Here is a 15,214-nt window from a genome sequence, read left to right on the forward strand (position 1 = left end):
ATTTTACCTTTAGCCATTAGAAAGAATTTGAAGCTGTATAGGATTTTTCATGCTGATGTTTTCAAAGAATTTACATTCTAAATGTTGGTTACCTGATAGAGTTATTTGACAATAATGTGCAGAAGTTTAATGTTTTTGCAGACTATGAGGATGTCATTTTGGGGGAAGCGGGGGGGGGAGGTCATGGGTGTTTCATTTTCCTGAACTGATAGTGTATATTCTAAATGGTATAGCGCCTATGATCAATACTTTGCAGAAAGATTGCTGCAACAGAAGAATTAACAGATTCATTTTTAGAAAGTAAAAAATATTGGCTACCTGACTGAGGACTGCCCGGGCAGGAGACCATACCCAATATGGAGCCTGCTTGGTCAGCTGCTGTATTTCTGTTCATTTACTGTTAAGTTGTCAGAGGAGGGATTGTATAGCACTCTCTCATTTCTGAGTGGTCTGTAGACCCTGAAAGCTGTTGCTGACTATTGAAATCATCCCAAAAATAATTGGTCTTAGGTAATATATATAAGGGTCACTTTGTGGGTTCTTTCTGTTCCTTTTCCACTGGACACTTTCTTGGGTGAACAGAGTTGTGGGAGCTATTTGGAGGGAAAGCCCCTAAACTTTTCTAGGTATTTTGCTAGACTTCACACACCTGTCTCCCTTTTTTCTGCCCTTCCTCAACCCCATATGCGAACCAACAGGGCAAATTTCTTCCTTCCATGCACAACAGCCGAGGAGCAGTTGGGTGGGAGCTGCTGAATGGGGAAGTGAGAGCATCTCCTGAGGGCTGTATGAGGTCTCACCAGTGTTTATCTAGGAATAGTTGCTGAGGAAATGGTGGGATGTATTTGGTAAGGCAGCTCTCTCCTACATCCTGCCCAAAGGGGCAGGTTTTTAAATGTGTGAATCTGTAGTTAATTATGTGTGAGACCAGTGCTAATGCCATCAATGGTGCCCAAGCTGCAATTTAGAGATATGAACTACGGTTACTTTTTGTGATCTGATAATGATTGCTTTTTTTAACTGGGAATATTGCTTTTTAGATAATTGTATTTCACAGTTTTTAAAAGATTCAGCATTTAATTTTCATGTAATTTCAGTAATAAAAACATTCATCATCCTGCCTGTGTCACTGAATTCAAGTGAAGAATTGGCTGTTTAAAAAAGTAATCAGCACTCTAGCTTTTTGCATTTTGCCTATGTTATTCATAAAGGATAACATTTAAGATAATTTTTATCAGTTGTTCTTGATGTTCTAACTGTAGGCTAAAACTTGAATTGTATTAAATGACTTCATAATAGCCCATGGTAAAAACAAGAAATTAATTCAACCACATAATAGAAACATTATAAAGAATAGAAACGGTATAAGAAATTGGAGAAGAAAGACCTCCAATGTAGCATCATATAAATTCAGATGTACTGTGGGAGTTAACATCATTCATATTAGTTGAAATTCACAAATCTATTCATTATTAAATAAGTATTTAACATTCTTTTTCTCCAGAGCATTTTGTCATTATGTGAAGAAAAAATGAAGATTGCTTCATCAAGTAATATTTGTCGAAGCTTGTCTGCTGTTGGAAGAAGAGTTCTTTCAATTGAATCTTTTGGTGCTTCTCAAGGTAACAGTAAAATGTATTTAGTCCAAAACTTCAGATTGCCTGACATATCTAATGATTTTTCAAAGACTGTGTTTGTGTGATCTCCTGTTATACGTTCCTTTCTAGATTACAACAAATCATTGTTTAATATTTGTAGATTGGTGATGGGGAAACAGGGACACACAACTCTTAATTAACATAAAATGTTTGAAGTGTCCCTTATGATTCAAAGTGATTTGTTCAGAAATTGAGAATTTGTGTAACATACTAAAGATATGTAACAGCAATGGCAGAAAAAGTAATGTAAAGATTTACAAAGAGAGATCATGAGGTTTAATACACATTTAATATAAGCATCTGTTTTTGTATCTAGATGTCTGTGATAACATGTGGAAGGGAAGAATGTGTCAGAGGAGTTTGGGATCTAAATTATATGCAAATGAGAAAAACAACATTGCAGGTGATTCGTCTGCAGTGGAAGATGTGACTACTGCCTGTCATAACAACTCTTCGGTAGTTACCATGGTGACTGGCAGAGAGAGTGGTTTAAAGGAAATGCAAATTGATCAGGATAATGAGAAAACTCAACATTCACAACTTGCAACTCAAACTGAAAAGAGCAAAGAAGAGGACAAACACGCAGTGTATACTGACAGTTTCGCTAGTGTTGCTTTGGATATAAAATCATGTGTTATTGACCTGGAGAGAGATTGCCTTTTTAAGAAAGGTTCTTTGAGAAAAATGAAAACCTTTCCAAAGCTACCACTCGAACTTGCAGATACAAATAACTTTTTTACTTCTGTAACCAACAGTGGACCACTAGATAGGAAAAATCACTTTGTAACACAAGAGTCACTACCTCTAGACAATAATAATGAGGTTGCTTTTTCAAAGGGAAATCTCAATTCATTTGCTGTCAGTAGTCCACCAGAAACAGAATCAAACAATCGCCAAGTTGATGATCATCATTTAGAAGCACCATGTGTATGCACACAAGTGTCTGGCTTGAATCTAGAAGAACATATGTCACTTATCAATGGTAAAAAGATAGGTTTTTCTTCTTCTGGTCACAAAGAAGACTCTTCTGGTGCTACCTCTGAAGTGCTAAAACCAGCTGATATGCTAAAAGGCCCAAATCAGTCAATTGCTGGAGCAAAAATGCTAGACAACTACATGGTGTTGGAAGACTGTTCTGAAACTTTTCAAGGGTCAAATGAGAATTATGTACCGCATTTTAACAAGATGGATTCAGTATTAACAACAAAACCCAGTGGGAACAGACATGGATCAAACCTAATTAGGCCACCAGAATTAAGCAACGGTGTGATGAGTGCAAACAATAATGAAGATAATCTTTGTGGAGGCAGAGGTTCAGAAATCAAAAGTAATGAGCAGGTAGTAAAAATAAAGTCTTCGTTATATAGTTGCTGTAGTCACTTATGTGGAGATGAGATGGCTTAAATACTGTGTGATTTCTTTCGCCCTTGTCCACTTCAGCATCCCAGAAAATGGCATTTTGCTAGTCTGCACACTTTAAGAGTTAATATTGGAAACATGGTGATCCCTTTTTCTTCCTAAATTAAAAAGTAAAGTGCTACAGTGAAATTTATGCTGTTGCAGAATCAACTTCCACTTTAAATTATGTTTTTTTAACAAATGGAGTCTACTTGCTCGTGTGTTAGAGCAGCATTCCTTAATAGCTGATTGCATTTGTAAGAGAACAACCAAAGCATACATGTATTTTTAACTCTTTGTGTTCCTGTCAATGCATAAATTTCACTACCTTGCAGTGAGCCTCCCAGGTGCTTAAGAAAATTGCAGAATTCCTGACTGTAAACCTGACCTCACTGAAATCAATGGCAATATCCCATCAGCTTCAGGAGGATAGAGTCTGCATTTTTTTTTAATCTTCCATGTACATTTAAGTTTTTGGAAATTGTACATATGCTATATTTGTTCTGTGTTCTTAAATTGCTGTCTCTGTTTGTTATGTATGTTTCACTATAGAATTTAAATATGTGCACAATATGATGGGTATGTTGTCTCATGCATCAAGTCTTTATAAATAGACAAATAACAGAGGGAGAATCTACCAGAGTTTGTTGATAGATAATTGTAATATGGTCTCTTCTCTGCTCAAATTACATATCTCTGGGTAGACAAGTTTGGTCTCTGACTAGATGGTTTTCTTTTGTGCCATACTCAGAGGTGTAAATAATCCATGTGGTAGGAGAGCTGCTGGCTAAAACTGCAGGGTTGTTTGTCCTTCTCCAGCTTTGTTACAGCAGGATAAAAATGAGCAGCACAAACTTCACGCATTTTGTTTTCAGAAATTATTCTTAGGTGAAGATGTTGGGCTTTTTCCTTGCTTGTCTACTGGCAAGTCAGCCTTGTTCTCCTTGCCTAGCAGCCCATCTTCCAGCCCTCCCATACAGTGGCACTTAGGGCTGTGTTCAGTCTCTGTCCCTCCCTCTTTTCACCTTGCCCAAACACCTCCTTTGGAGCACTAACCTCGAATTGCCAGGTGTGAAACAAGCCTTTGGTTCATCATAGCTCAAAAACTAGAGCAAATACAAGAATCTGTCCCTTTTTCCCTTTCCTGTCTCTTCTCCCTCAACAGGTGTGCTTATTAAATTCATAGTTCAGGAGGATGATAAATGTGGATAAGTACCACATAGCATGGTTTTGCCTTCTGAGGGGGTTATTCACTGTATGCATATTGAATCCTTTATTTAGGTTTTAAACTCTGCAAGTGCACTCTTCAGAATCTGAGAAATAGTCCATTTATTGTGCATGCATCCTTTTTTTTTTTCTACTTCGGCCATCACTTGTGGACATAAGTTGAATGTAGTGATAGGGGTTCTTTTTTAAGGAGGAAAAATATTCTGTCCTTACCAGATTACCAGGGCAAAAGTTTAAGTCTATATGCATGAAGGCAGTTTTAAGAAAATAATCTTCCCCTGAATTATAGTTTTCCAAAATTCTTCCATGAAATTAAAAGTTGTAACAAATCTTATTTGCTTTTTTGCAGCAGCACTTGAGACTGACACACAGAAAAGTAAACCGAAACATATTTTCATCTTATTCTGCCATTCTTCTAAAGTCTTCTTTTTCTTCAAATATTTCATCATCAATTTAAATAAAGTGTCCTTTCAGCCTAAACAGAATTTCATTCTTGCAAACAAGTAGGCTCTTATTAACAGTGATGTTATCCTGCTCCCACTGAACTCACAGGACAGTCACTGTGAATTGGAAACAGTAACTCTTATTCCAGGTACCCTAATAAGCAGTGTTGTATTACATAGCATCTGAAATGAAAACAGCAGGGTAGTGGTTCTTTATTATATCAGAGGTTTATAGCTGTCTTTTCAATAGAAGAAATGCTTGATAGACTCATGCTCTACATTCTCTTTTTGAGTAAATTATTCCAGCAAATGTTCAGGTACTGCCACAGAAAAATGTGCTATTTAGAAAAATCTTTTTGGTCTTAAACAAAAATGCAAATATAATAAAATGTTATTTGATTATTTAACTGCTCTAGGGTTAAGCATATTAACACCTAGGCTTCTGAAATGGCTTCCTGAAATGCTGAATTTCTAGCCTCATAGTCCTTTGTTTTCTGAAGGAGGGTCATTCATCGTTAGTAGTTGTTGAACTGTATAGCAGACTTTTTTGTGAATCTTCTTAGAGAAATGCAGTGGGTTAATGTTTTCAGCTTGTTTTTTTCTTTGGGAAAAGTGATTTTATTCCTCAGGCTTCCAAAATATAGCAGTTTTTGACTCTGTGTTACCTCCTGACAACTGAAAAAAAGTCACACTGTGCTATTCCTTACGTGACAGAAACACAATTGCTGTCTCTTTCTCAAGTTCCCATTAGCCAAAATTTTACCAAATACTTTTTTTTAAAGAAAGCCGGAGTCTGAGTTTGTTCACTTACTGTAAAAGCACAAGAAGTGTGAGGACCCAGCTAATGTGATTTCTGCCTTGTGGGGTAAATAGAAAACACCTCAGAGGATTTGCAGTGCTGCTCCTTCCCGAGTTCTCTATTACAGATTGGCATGATTGCAGCAAGTAGAGCTTTTAGAATGGTATCTCCAGCATTCCTTTCAATATTTCATGTTGTTTAGAGAAGGTGCAATACCAGCCCCATCCGGTTGAAGATCAACCTTGTCTACTCTGGAGAACAGACAGTTTTTCTTGCCTGTCAGTACTTCTCCAGTGGACAATATTTTTCTAATACTCAAACACTGCTTCTTATTGTTGTGTGCTTTACTGCTAGTAAGCATTACTAAAAATACTTGCTTGCTTTTGTCTGGCTACTGCAATGTATCTTGTGAGGGTTTTCCTAGTAATTTTTATAGTTTTGCATGCCATAAATAAATATTTTTCACTTCAAGTTTGAGTGGGGATCTTTTATTTCTCTAACCAGTTTCATTCCAATCAGGTGTGTCTCATCTCTAATCCTTTTAAATGTTTTTCTGTGATTTAAATGCTATGGCCTTTACTTGGGAAGGGTTAATGAAAACCTGGCAAATGCAAGTTTGTTTTCTGTTGGTCATTCATACCCTGTCAAGCATGAGGGAAGTGAAAAGCCATGTAGCTAGAGGCTGACACTTTAACACTGGGGAAATAACATGAAGGAAAGAAAAGTTGTCAATTCCTAGAATAATACTTGCTAAGAAAAGAATGATGAAAATCATGCTTTGGCTATTTAAAACATGCTAGCATTATGTTCATAAAATAGATTATGTTTGCATAGTTGGAATGCTTTTCTAAATTTTGGGGTTACAATTCTGGTACCAACAATTAAGCAGATCTGTTAAATAGTCTTCGCAGCACTGCAAAAAACCAATCGATTTTCCAACAAGTAAGGTTTAAAATACAATCTTTGAGCATAAACCAAAATGGCACCAGGATGTCGATATAGACAATAATGACTCATTTGGCTTTTTTATATTTTCTGACAAAATTTCAATGCTGTGAAAGCATTTTCTTACTTTAAAAAATTGGTAATATAATTTCTATTATCAAAAGGTCTGGTTTAGAACATTTAAAAAATTTAGAAAGATACATTAGATTATAATTTTGTTTCCTCTTTGGTACACTGATGATAATATATTCATGAATGTTTAATAGCATTATTAAAATAATGTTAATGGTTTAAGTGAAGTGGACTTAAAAATGCTGAAGAGTTGTCTTGAGCTTGCTTTGCTAAAATTTCTTGGTAGATAAGTAACAATGCCTGCTACAGATGGTTTGACTAAAAGCATTTAATCATACATTTTCCAGTACTTCAGATTTTTTTTTCTTGGTGTTTGTGTGGGGATTTTATTTTTAAGTTTTAGGAAATAGTAATAGCCATGAATCAGAGACTTGCATGTTAAAAACCAAAACAGCCACACCTGAGACATGCCTAATTAAGGAGCTGTACACTTACACGTTTACTAAAACAAGGTTCAGGAGAGTTAGAACGTGCATCGTGTTACAATACCTCCGAGGTGAGGTACCAGGAGCATTGCATTAAATACCTTTGTTTTACCTTTGTTTAAGGATTGAGGCTTAAATAAAAGTTGCCTCATAACCATAGGCTGAGAAGTATATTCTTTTTCCTTTGAAAACTGTTTGAACCAGACTGCATGCATTTTTCACCTCAAATGCAAATATGTGATGAAACATGTCTTGTCATGTACCTTCAGTACATGGGGTAACTTCTGCAAGGTGTTAGAAGTCCCCGGCAGGTCTGAACCCTCAGTTTTCATCTGAAGTCTCCCACATTTCTCTTTCTGTTGGAGGAAAGTGGGAATTTGGAATAATTCTAGGACACTAGAAGAATGACCTTCTCAGGTGTTTCTTTCAGGAGTAAAATTGATATGGTCAAGGTGAGGAGAGACATGAATTACAGTAAGAGACAATAGCAGTGCAGATATTTATTAGCATGGCAGAAAACCAACTAGCACACAAATACCAGCTAACAATATTATATTTGAGGTTTCTTATTTCTTTAGAATGATTGCCAGAGAAACAATGACTATATACATTTAAATAAAGTTCACCAAACTGTAACCAGACTCCATCCTTCTTTTTCCTGACTCAGTTTGTTTTGGCTATGCCACAGATGGCAGTAATTCCCATTTATGCTAAGCTTTGCTTCCCCTACATACCTTTTTCTTCCAAAATAGAGTTTTTCCGGTGTCTCTTCATTCTCTGTTTTCTAATCTATCATTGACACTTCTGTCTTATCATAAACTTTTGCTGCTGCTCTTAGGATTTATTCCTACTCTCCTGCCACGCCTGAATTTCTTTCTGTCATTTCTTTCTCACACTAAAGAGTTTGGATATCCCAGAGGTGATGAGAAATACTTTGCAGCTTTCTGCAGTACAACAAACTTCAGTCTCCAGTTCACTGAGAGATTCTTCTTCCCCTGGCTAGCCATTCATCACCTTCTCCTGAAGTGAAAGGTGATTTGTATATGCAATAAAGGAAGTCCATCTTTCTTTGCTGCAGCTTTTAGAGCCTCTAAAGACATAAACTTCAAGAGGAGGGATTCTCTTACAGAGAAACATGTGGCACTTGTGTGTACTTACTAGAAGAAAATTCCTATTTTCCAAAGCCTTGTTAATGTTTTAGTCAGTCTGAAATTTCTCTTATGGTTTCTCTTCACTCATGTCAGCTGTGCAGGGTTAATTTGAAGATTTGGGTGCTCCTTTCTTTGTAAAGTGCCTGTGAGCAAAGACACTTGAGGCACATGAGAACCACAGTGCTCTGGAGGGGGAAGCACTGCTGCTCAGGGATAGGAATCTATCAACAGTATGAAGCTCTATCCTATATGCTTTCTAGACTGATTCATTCTTTTGATTATCTGTCCTTTTCCTTCCTGCTGTGTGATTGATGGCTTTTTATCAGACTGTTCAAGAGCTTACTTTTCTAGATACAGGAAAAGAGCACATGGATGAAAGAATTTTGCACTCCAGGGTGCTGGTGATAGCAAAATTGGAGAATGAAACTGAATCTTATCACCTGGCTTCAAATCTGTCTATGCTGAAGTTAGTAATTTTTGCCAATATAGGATAGAAGAATAGCACCCAGTTCATTTTTATCTGTTGGAGGTAGGCAGAATATGAAACATTTTCAGTAAATCAAAAGGTGTGTTTCCTGACATATTTTGTTTAAAAAAATGTAGTTTATCTGGTTCACCTTCAAAGAATATTTAAACAATATGAGCCTAAAGTATTGTGTTCTTTGAGAAGGTCTTCTGATTCAAATTATTAGCAAAGTTTCAGCTACAGAAATTAATGTCCTTCTTTTCTCCATAGATTGCACTGAAGCTATTGCTGTTTGTTGAGCTTTATGAAATTCAGTGCAATTGTCAGCTCATTACATATCTCATGATAAAATCCAAAGAGCATCTCAGTAAAAGGATGAAAAATTTACTTTAGTAAATGACAGTGCAGAGGATGATTTGTCAAAGTTAATGATGTAGTGCAATTGTATGTGGGAAAGACCTTTAGGCAATGCAGTTTTTACAAATACTGATTGGGATAGAAAGTTGTCGGTAAAAGCAGCAAAACAGTTCAGAAGATTTTTTTGTTTGTCTCCTGTGCTTCAATTTTGTTGTTTAGGGTTTTTTTGGATTGGTTTGGTTCCGTTTTTATTTGATTGATTTTTGTTTCTTTGGGGGGTTTTTTGAGGTTGAAATGGGTTTTTTCCCAGAGTTAATCCTGAATTACTTGTGGTAATTCTTTTCCCTAACATGGCCTGAAATTGACTCATTCAGGACTGCATATGTAAGAGAAAATGTGCTGTACTCTTTTTTAAAAGAGTTCTTTGGTTCTGCTCTCACTCAGGAGCTTCTGCCTACAATGAACTTTTTAGTGTTCCTTTGGTAGATGAACGGAGATCATGAAGTGCAGCCGATGTCAAGAGCCTCTACTAGAGATGAGCTTTTCCATTAGCCCAATTTGATCAGGAAGGTGTGTGTGCCCTACTATAAATCTCCAATTCTTAGATTGACACAAACACACACCACCCCCCAAAAAGAAAAAAATCACAAAATGTAAAGTGTGTCTCTGAAGAACAGTAAGTTTCCATGGAGCAGTATCTTTGTCACATTGAGATATTATGCCAGATATCAAAACCTAAACTGGTAGTCAGAAAAACAAATGCTGTTACTACAAATTGAGCAGCCAGTGATTAAAAGCAAAACAACGTGCTGGGATTTTGAATAAACCTGTCATTAATTCTGTCAATATTGTTAACGTCTTTCACAGAAGAACAAGAGATGTTGATGAAATCTTTAAGGTAAGACATGTAATGCAACTGTCAGGGTAAATCAGGTTTTGAATGTGGGACTGTTTTGTTGATGGCAATCATTTGAGTTTTTATGTTTTTCAGTCTAGGTGTTGTCCCTATAATTATGCAATTATGTTTCATCATAAAATATGTCTATTATACAAAGGGCATTCTAAGAGTCTTTTCTTAGTATGGTAAGAAAGACCTTCCAGACAGCTCACATTTCCTGAAGGAATTAAGAAACAATTCATTAATTTATACAGTTAGTGCCATGCTTTTTTAATGAATAGTATTAATTCATTACTGGTAAGTGCAATAAATACATTTTCTTGTTACTTTTTAAGTTGAGATTTTTATATTAGGATTTACTTTTCTATTGCATTAGTAAATATTTTTAATTTGTAATAATTTTTATAACTTTCTGCATCCTCACTGTTTTTTTTCAGTGGATCTCTCTAAAACTCCTGTTGTCCTGGTATGGTAGGCCTCTGAAAGACTATGAACTCTGGGCATTATGTCATGAGTGTTTATGTACTCTGCAGACTTGCATAGATTATCCAGGTATAGTCTTAATTATCATGAAGTATTTTGCCTAGTTGTTTATGTTCACTGTATTAATATTTCCTTTATTCTGTTGATTGAAAGGATGATGACTTTCATTTTGTGTGCAGATATTTCTATTTTGATTCCCTTAAATTAAAAAAAAAACTCAATTTGGAGTTGTTTTCCATATATAGGTGAATGTCTCATATATAGGTGTTTTTTTTTTTATTCTGAATCTTGATGGCTTTTGCAGCAGAAATTAATCTTTGGCGTCAAGCAGTGAAACTTTTAAGATAAACACTTGTGACGTATCAAGTGGGAGGAAATAAGTTTTACATATATATATATGTGTGTGTGTGTAAACGAAAAACTTCCTCTTTTACCTGGATTTCTTCGTGACAAATAATTCCTGACCTATTTTCTACAGTACAGGGCTTTGTCATTTTAAAGTACCCAGGATCTTGTCATGGAATTAGTCCTTTCACATCCTCTATGCTTCAATTTATGGACAAATTATCAGAAATAAACTTCTGAGAGAGGAAGAGGGAACTGTCCTTTGACAAAATTAGAATATGTTGTGTACAACTCAGAAGACCATCTTAGATTTCCATGGACATTCTGAATGGTGGTTTAGCTTATACTAATGATAAACCTATAGCAGTTCTGATAAACAGAGCAGAGGTTTCCACCACCACCACCCTTTCTTTTCCTTAATTTAAAAAAACTTGCTTTTAAGAGTATGGGCAGGAATGAGTTTGAAGCCTTTAAGTGAATATAAACAACAGGATAGTAATGTACAGAAAACTTACTGCATCTCTTTGGATTTCAACTTCAGTTATTTTATTTCTATTATATAAAACTGCTTAAAAGGAAATAAGCCATAAATGAAGATTCTGAACACTTTAAGAAGTGTAACCCATAAAACTAAGTATTTAATATACCTTGTACAGAAGGATTATTTCAGCCTCATAGCATGTTCCTTATGTTTCTGAAGGTTTCAGATAACTGCACATAATGGCTGAGATTCTAATGTAATATGCTTAGCCAGCCTTTGTTACTGCTCTCTTAAAAATGCATGAAGTTCTCTCAAAGTTCCTTTTGAATAATACTTACTAAAGGTGAAGCTGATACATATTTTGAATACATCTTGTAAAAAAATCCTTTGTCTTGACAATAGTAGTGTGACTGGTGGCTGATGAGCCATGGTTAAATATATGAATCTGGATTATTTTTTATTTATTCACATAGACAGCCTTTTTCTCCAAATCCTTCCTTGATTACACTTTTTTCATTATCCTAACCAGGAATTACCTGGCTAAGAAAACATATCCCAAAGCTAGGCTCTTAATCACGTATTTGTTAATTCAACTCTGCTACAGAAGTTGTTTGTAACCTCCATTGGGACTTAATTCCTCTCCTCTTATCAGAGGATGTTGCTTACATGTTGCTCGTGGGTGATTCGGGGAGCCCAGGTGAGGATTCTTGTGTTGTACTGAACAAGCTGATATCTGGTTTGTGTGAGCAGGGCCACGGGCATTTACTGCTGACAAACAAAGACAAGTGAGCATGAAGCTGCCTCTGCAGAGAGAACCAATAAAGGTTCTCATTTGGGAAAGCTTTGCTTTTCAAGACATATACTTCAGGTCCAACTTAAATATTATTGAAAGTAGTAGACAAGCCTTTATGTTAAGCATAGTGAATAATTTCATTTTAGATGTGGTTTGTACAGATAATTAAAAAAAGGAAAAGTATTACTGCCTTTTTTCTTACTTTCTTTTTTTTCCTCTTAGACCACTTCAATTAATTATTAATAAATTAATATTTGTGTGTCTCTTAGACATCTTTAATATTTTATTTCATAATTAATACATTTAATGTTTTAATCTCTTATTCAATTTAAGAATCTATTCTTCCAGTATTTTGTTTTTAATAAGAAAACAGTTCATTAAATGTTAGTCTAGAAATAGAGGACTACAGTTGGTCTGCAAGAGAACTACTTACTGGCTAGTTGGCTTAATATATTAAAACATGTTTAATTAAAATGTCCTTTGAAGTTAACAAACAGATAGTCACAGTTTTGTCACAAGATTTTCAACACCAAATTTATAGGAAATTATCTCCTTCTCCTAATGTTAAGTTCCTGAAGACCTCAGATTTAAAATAGTTTTAGTAGTCCATTATTTCGTTTTTAACAATGGAAAATTTTATGGCCTTGAAAATACTGGCCTATGTAACATTTCTTCACTGAGAAAGTGTGATTATAACTATTTGTGAAAAACTGGGTGTTATATCCTGTTGCACCTAGAGGAGTTTTGGATCTGGCCACTTGTGTGTCAGCTTTCTCCAGATGGTGACCCTCTATTTTTGTGGGATTGAAGGAGGAGAAGAGGAGACTTAAATTCTTAGATAAATTGACTATCTTTTATTGGTACCTTGTGAGAAGTCTAGAGTATATCTTCCTATTGTATTTATATTTTTGTTTGGTTTTGTTTCTTTCTTGTCCTTCCTTTTCAATGCTGGATATAAAGAGAATAAATTTCCAGGGTTTTTTTCCACTTCTTGTCTTTGTTCTGCAGAAATTGCCTTGGGTAATTACCCAGCTATTGTCTCTTTTGTCTTTTTATTGGCTTATGTCTGTTCTAGCATAAATGTTATTTAAAGCATCATTTATTTTAGGGTAATTTCTGACACTGTAAATTCTTTGATACAATTATTTACTTTTTTTAGTGCTAAATAGCTACAAGAACAGATACTTATTATGCCTTGCCCTTTTGTGGTTTTTGGGGTTTTTTTGCAGTGGTCTTATGTTTGGACTCTGTGCTGATTGACTGCCATGGAAGGATCCTCTTTGCTGCTCCAAAAGCTGGAGGTAAAATAAGAGATTGCAAGTTCAGCTTTTATTTCTTTTCAGGGGAAGTGGAGAAGAAAGCAAGCATCTTACCTTTTGTTTCTGATTTCTTTTCTCGTTTAGAATCTTGTGATGTATTTTATTTAGCTCCTGAAATTGAAGAAGAGGATGTGGATACTGAGAAGGTAATGTGGTAGGTTATGTAGATTGCTTTGTACTTTATCAAAGGACAATTTTATCCCTCTGCTAGTTGGAGAAGAAAGCTAAACTCTTCTAAGATTGTGTTAATATTTCTCCCAATGTTTTCTGTGAGGCTTTTTTCGATATATTGATCTCTCATGAAATCAGTTGCTTCTATAATTTTTCCTTCCAGGATTCTTGGAATAACTGCCAAAAATCTTCTATTTGATGGTTTTCCATGAGACTTAATTATTTTCAGTTTTTTAGCAGTAAGACAGACTGCTAAAGTCTTTTAAGTCATTTTTTCACATTCTGAAGGTCACAGTAAGATCATTAACTTAGACTATCTGGGCAAAAGCCCAAGCATTATTCACACTTAGAAGACTGGATAAAAATATCATTATCAGTATGTTTTTACTTTGGAAATATTATGAATGATGTCTTTTTCCAATATAGTTTTTTTAGAGCTTTTCCCTATAGATAAAAACCATAGATAAGGAGCTTTTAGAACAAAGATAATAAAAATGTCAAATAGCAGGTGAATGTGTCTCCACTGCAACTACTTTTGAATTGCAAACTGTACCACGGTGATCTTAAAAATCAGGGGAAGAGAATTTACAGTACCTTTCTGTTTTGTAGCAAGAAAAAAGGTTAATTGATATGTGCCTTGTATCACATGAGTTCTGTGGAATTAGGCATAGTAATCATGAATCAGAAAATAAAAGCTCATAAAAATCTACTAAAAACATTCAATTTTCTGTAAAACTATCTGTAACTAGAAAATATTTTTATATCTTTGCTTGATTTCTTAAACTGCTTTGATCCAATGTGCAGGTTTTTCAAAGGCTTCAGAAGCTTAAACTAACCCTGAAATATAATACAGCAGTTTCACCAGACAGTAGAAATTAATAATCCTAAAGTCTTTGTGACTTGTTTTCTTTAGAATATCAAAAGTAATCTGTTTCCTTGTTTTTCTACAACAATTATTCTATTACATATAGAATAAGCTGATGGGGTTTTTTGCCTTTTTCCTGATGGCTGTATAACTTTCTAGTTATAAACATTCAGTTCAATTTATGGTATGGGAGTGAATCTGTGTAGTGTCAGTCACAAAAACAGTAAAAAGAACTTTCTTTGAAGGTTCTGATGGCTTGGATGGCATGTCTTTCCTAAATAAATTTAGGGTAATCTTGGAGTTCTAAACCTAAGGGGAAGAAAATTATTTTTGTTTTGATTGAGTTGCTTTCTCCATTCCAGGTGATTTTGTACCTATTAGTAGCTTTTGTTCAATGGTTCAAATGGAACTATTAAAAAAATTGAACTATTTTGTCTGTAGTGAGCTTACTTGTTATGTTTTGTTCATTGCTGTTCACTTTGCTCAAAAGAGTGCCAGAAAACATTGTTTAATGAGAACACATTGTTTTCTACTGTGCTTATGGTTCTGTCCATTCAGCTTTTGTAATATCTTTCAGAGGCAATGTATAGTGTGGTACTTTAAATTTCTTAAAATTGCATTTGTAGTACATGCTAACATATGGAAACTAAGCATTAAGTGGACTAAATCTGACTCTGAAAATTGTAATTCTTCAAACGAAACAAGAAAGCTGGTAAAGACCAAGTCCTTTTCAAGGTCCCTCGTTGGAGCAACTTCAATTGGTCTAGCTGCAGGTAGCACAATAATTGCTAAAATAAATATGCAGTGCCTCATTCTTCTGACAGGTGTAATCTTCTCTATAAAATATGACTTGTGCTA

The 15,214-nt window shown here is 35.1% G+C and overlaps 1 protein-coding gene across 2 annotated transcripts in view; it reads left to right on the plus strand.

Moving 5' to 3' along the window:
• KNDC1 (kinase non-catalytic C-lobe domain containing 1) overlaps positions 1–15,214 on the plus strand; it is a 56,877-nt gene that overhangs the window by 23,026 nt on the left and 18,637 nt on the right. For both annotated transcript variants that reach the window (XM_054276686.1, XM_054276687.1), the window contains exons 5-9: positions 1,505–1,622; positions 1,975–2,996; positions 10,337–10,451; positions 13,231–13,302; positions 13,405–13,466. In XM_054276686.1, coding sequence (XP_054132661.1) covers positions 1,505–1,622; positions 1,975–2,996; positions 10,337–10,451; positions 13,231–13,302; positions 13,405–13,466 — 1,389 coding nt within the window. The remainder of the gene's footprint in view (positions 1–1,504; positions 1,623–1,974; positions 2,997–10,336; positions 10,452–13,230; positions 13,303–13,404; positions 13,467–15,214) is intronic.

Source organism: Melozone crissalis, unplaced genomic scaffold, assembly GCF_028551555.1.
Source record: "Melozone crissalis strain CALT ecotype California unplaced genomic scaffold, PUWL_Pcris_2 ptg000019l_1, whole genome shotgun sequence".
Taxonomy (NCBI): domain Eukaryota; kingdom Metazoa; phylum Chordata; class Aves; order Passeriformes; family Passerellidae; genus Melozone; species Melozone crissalis.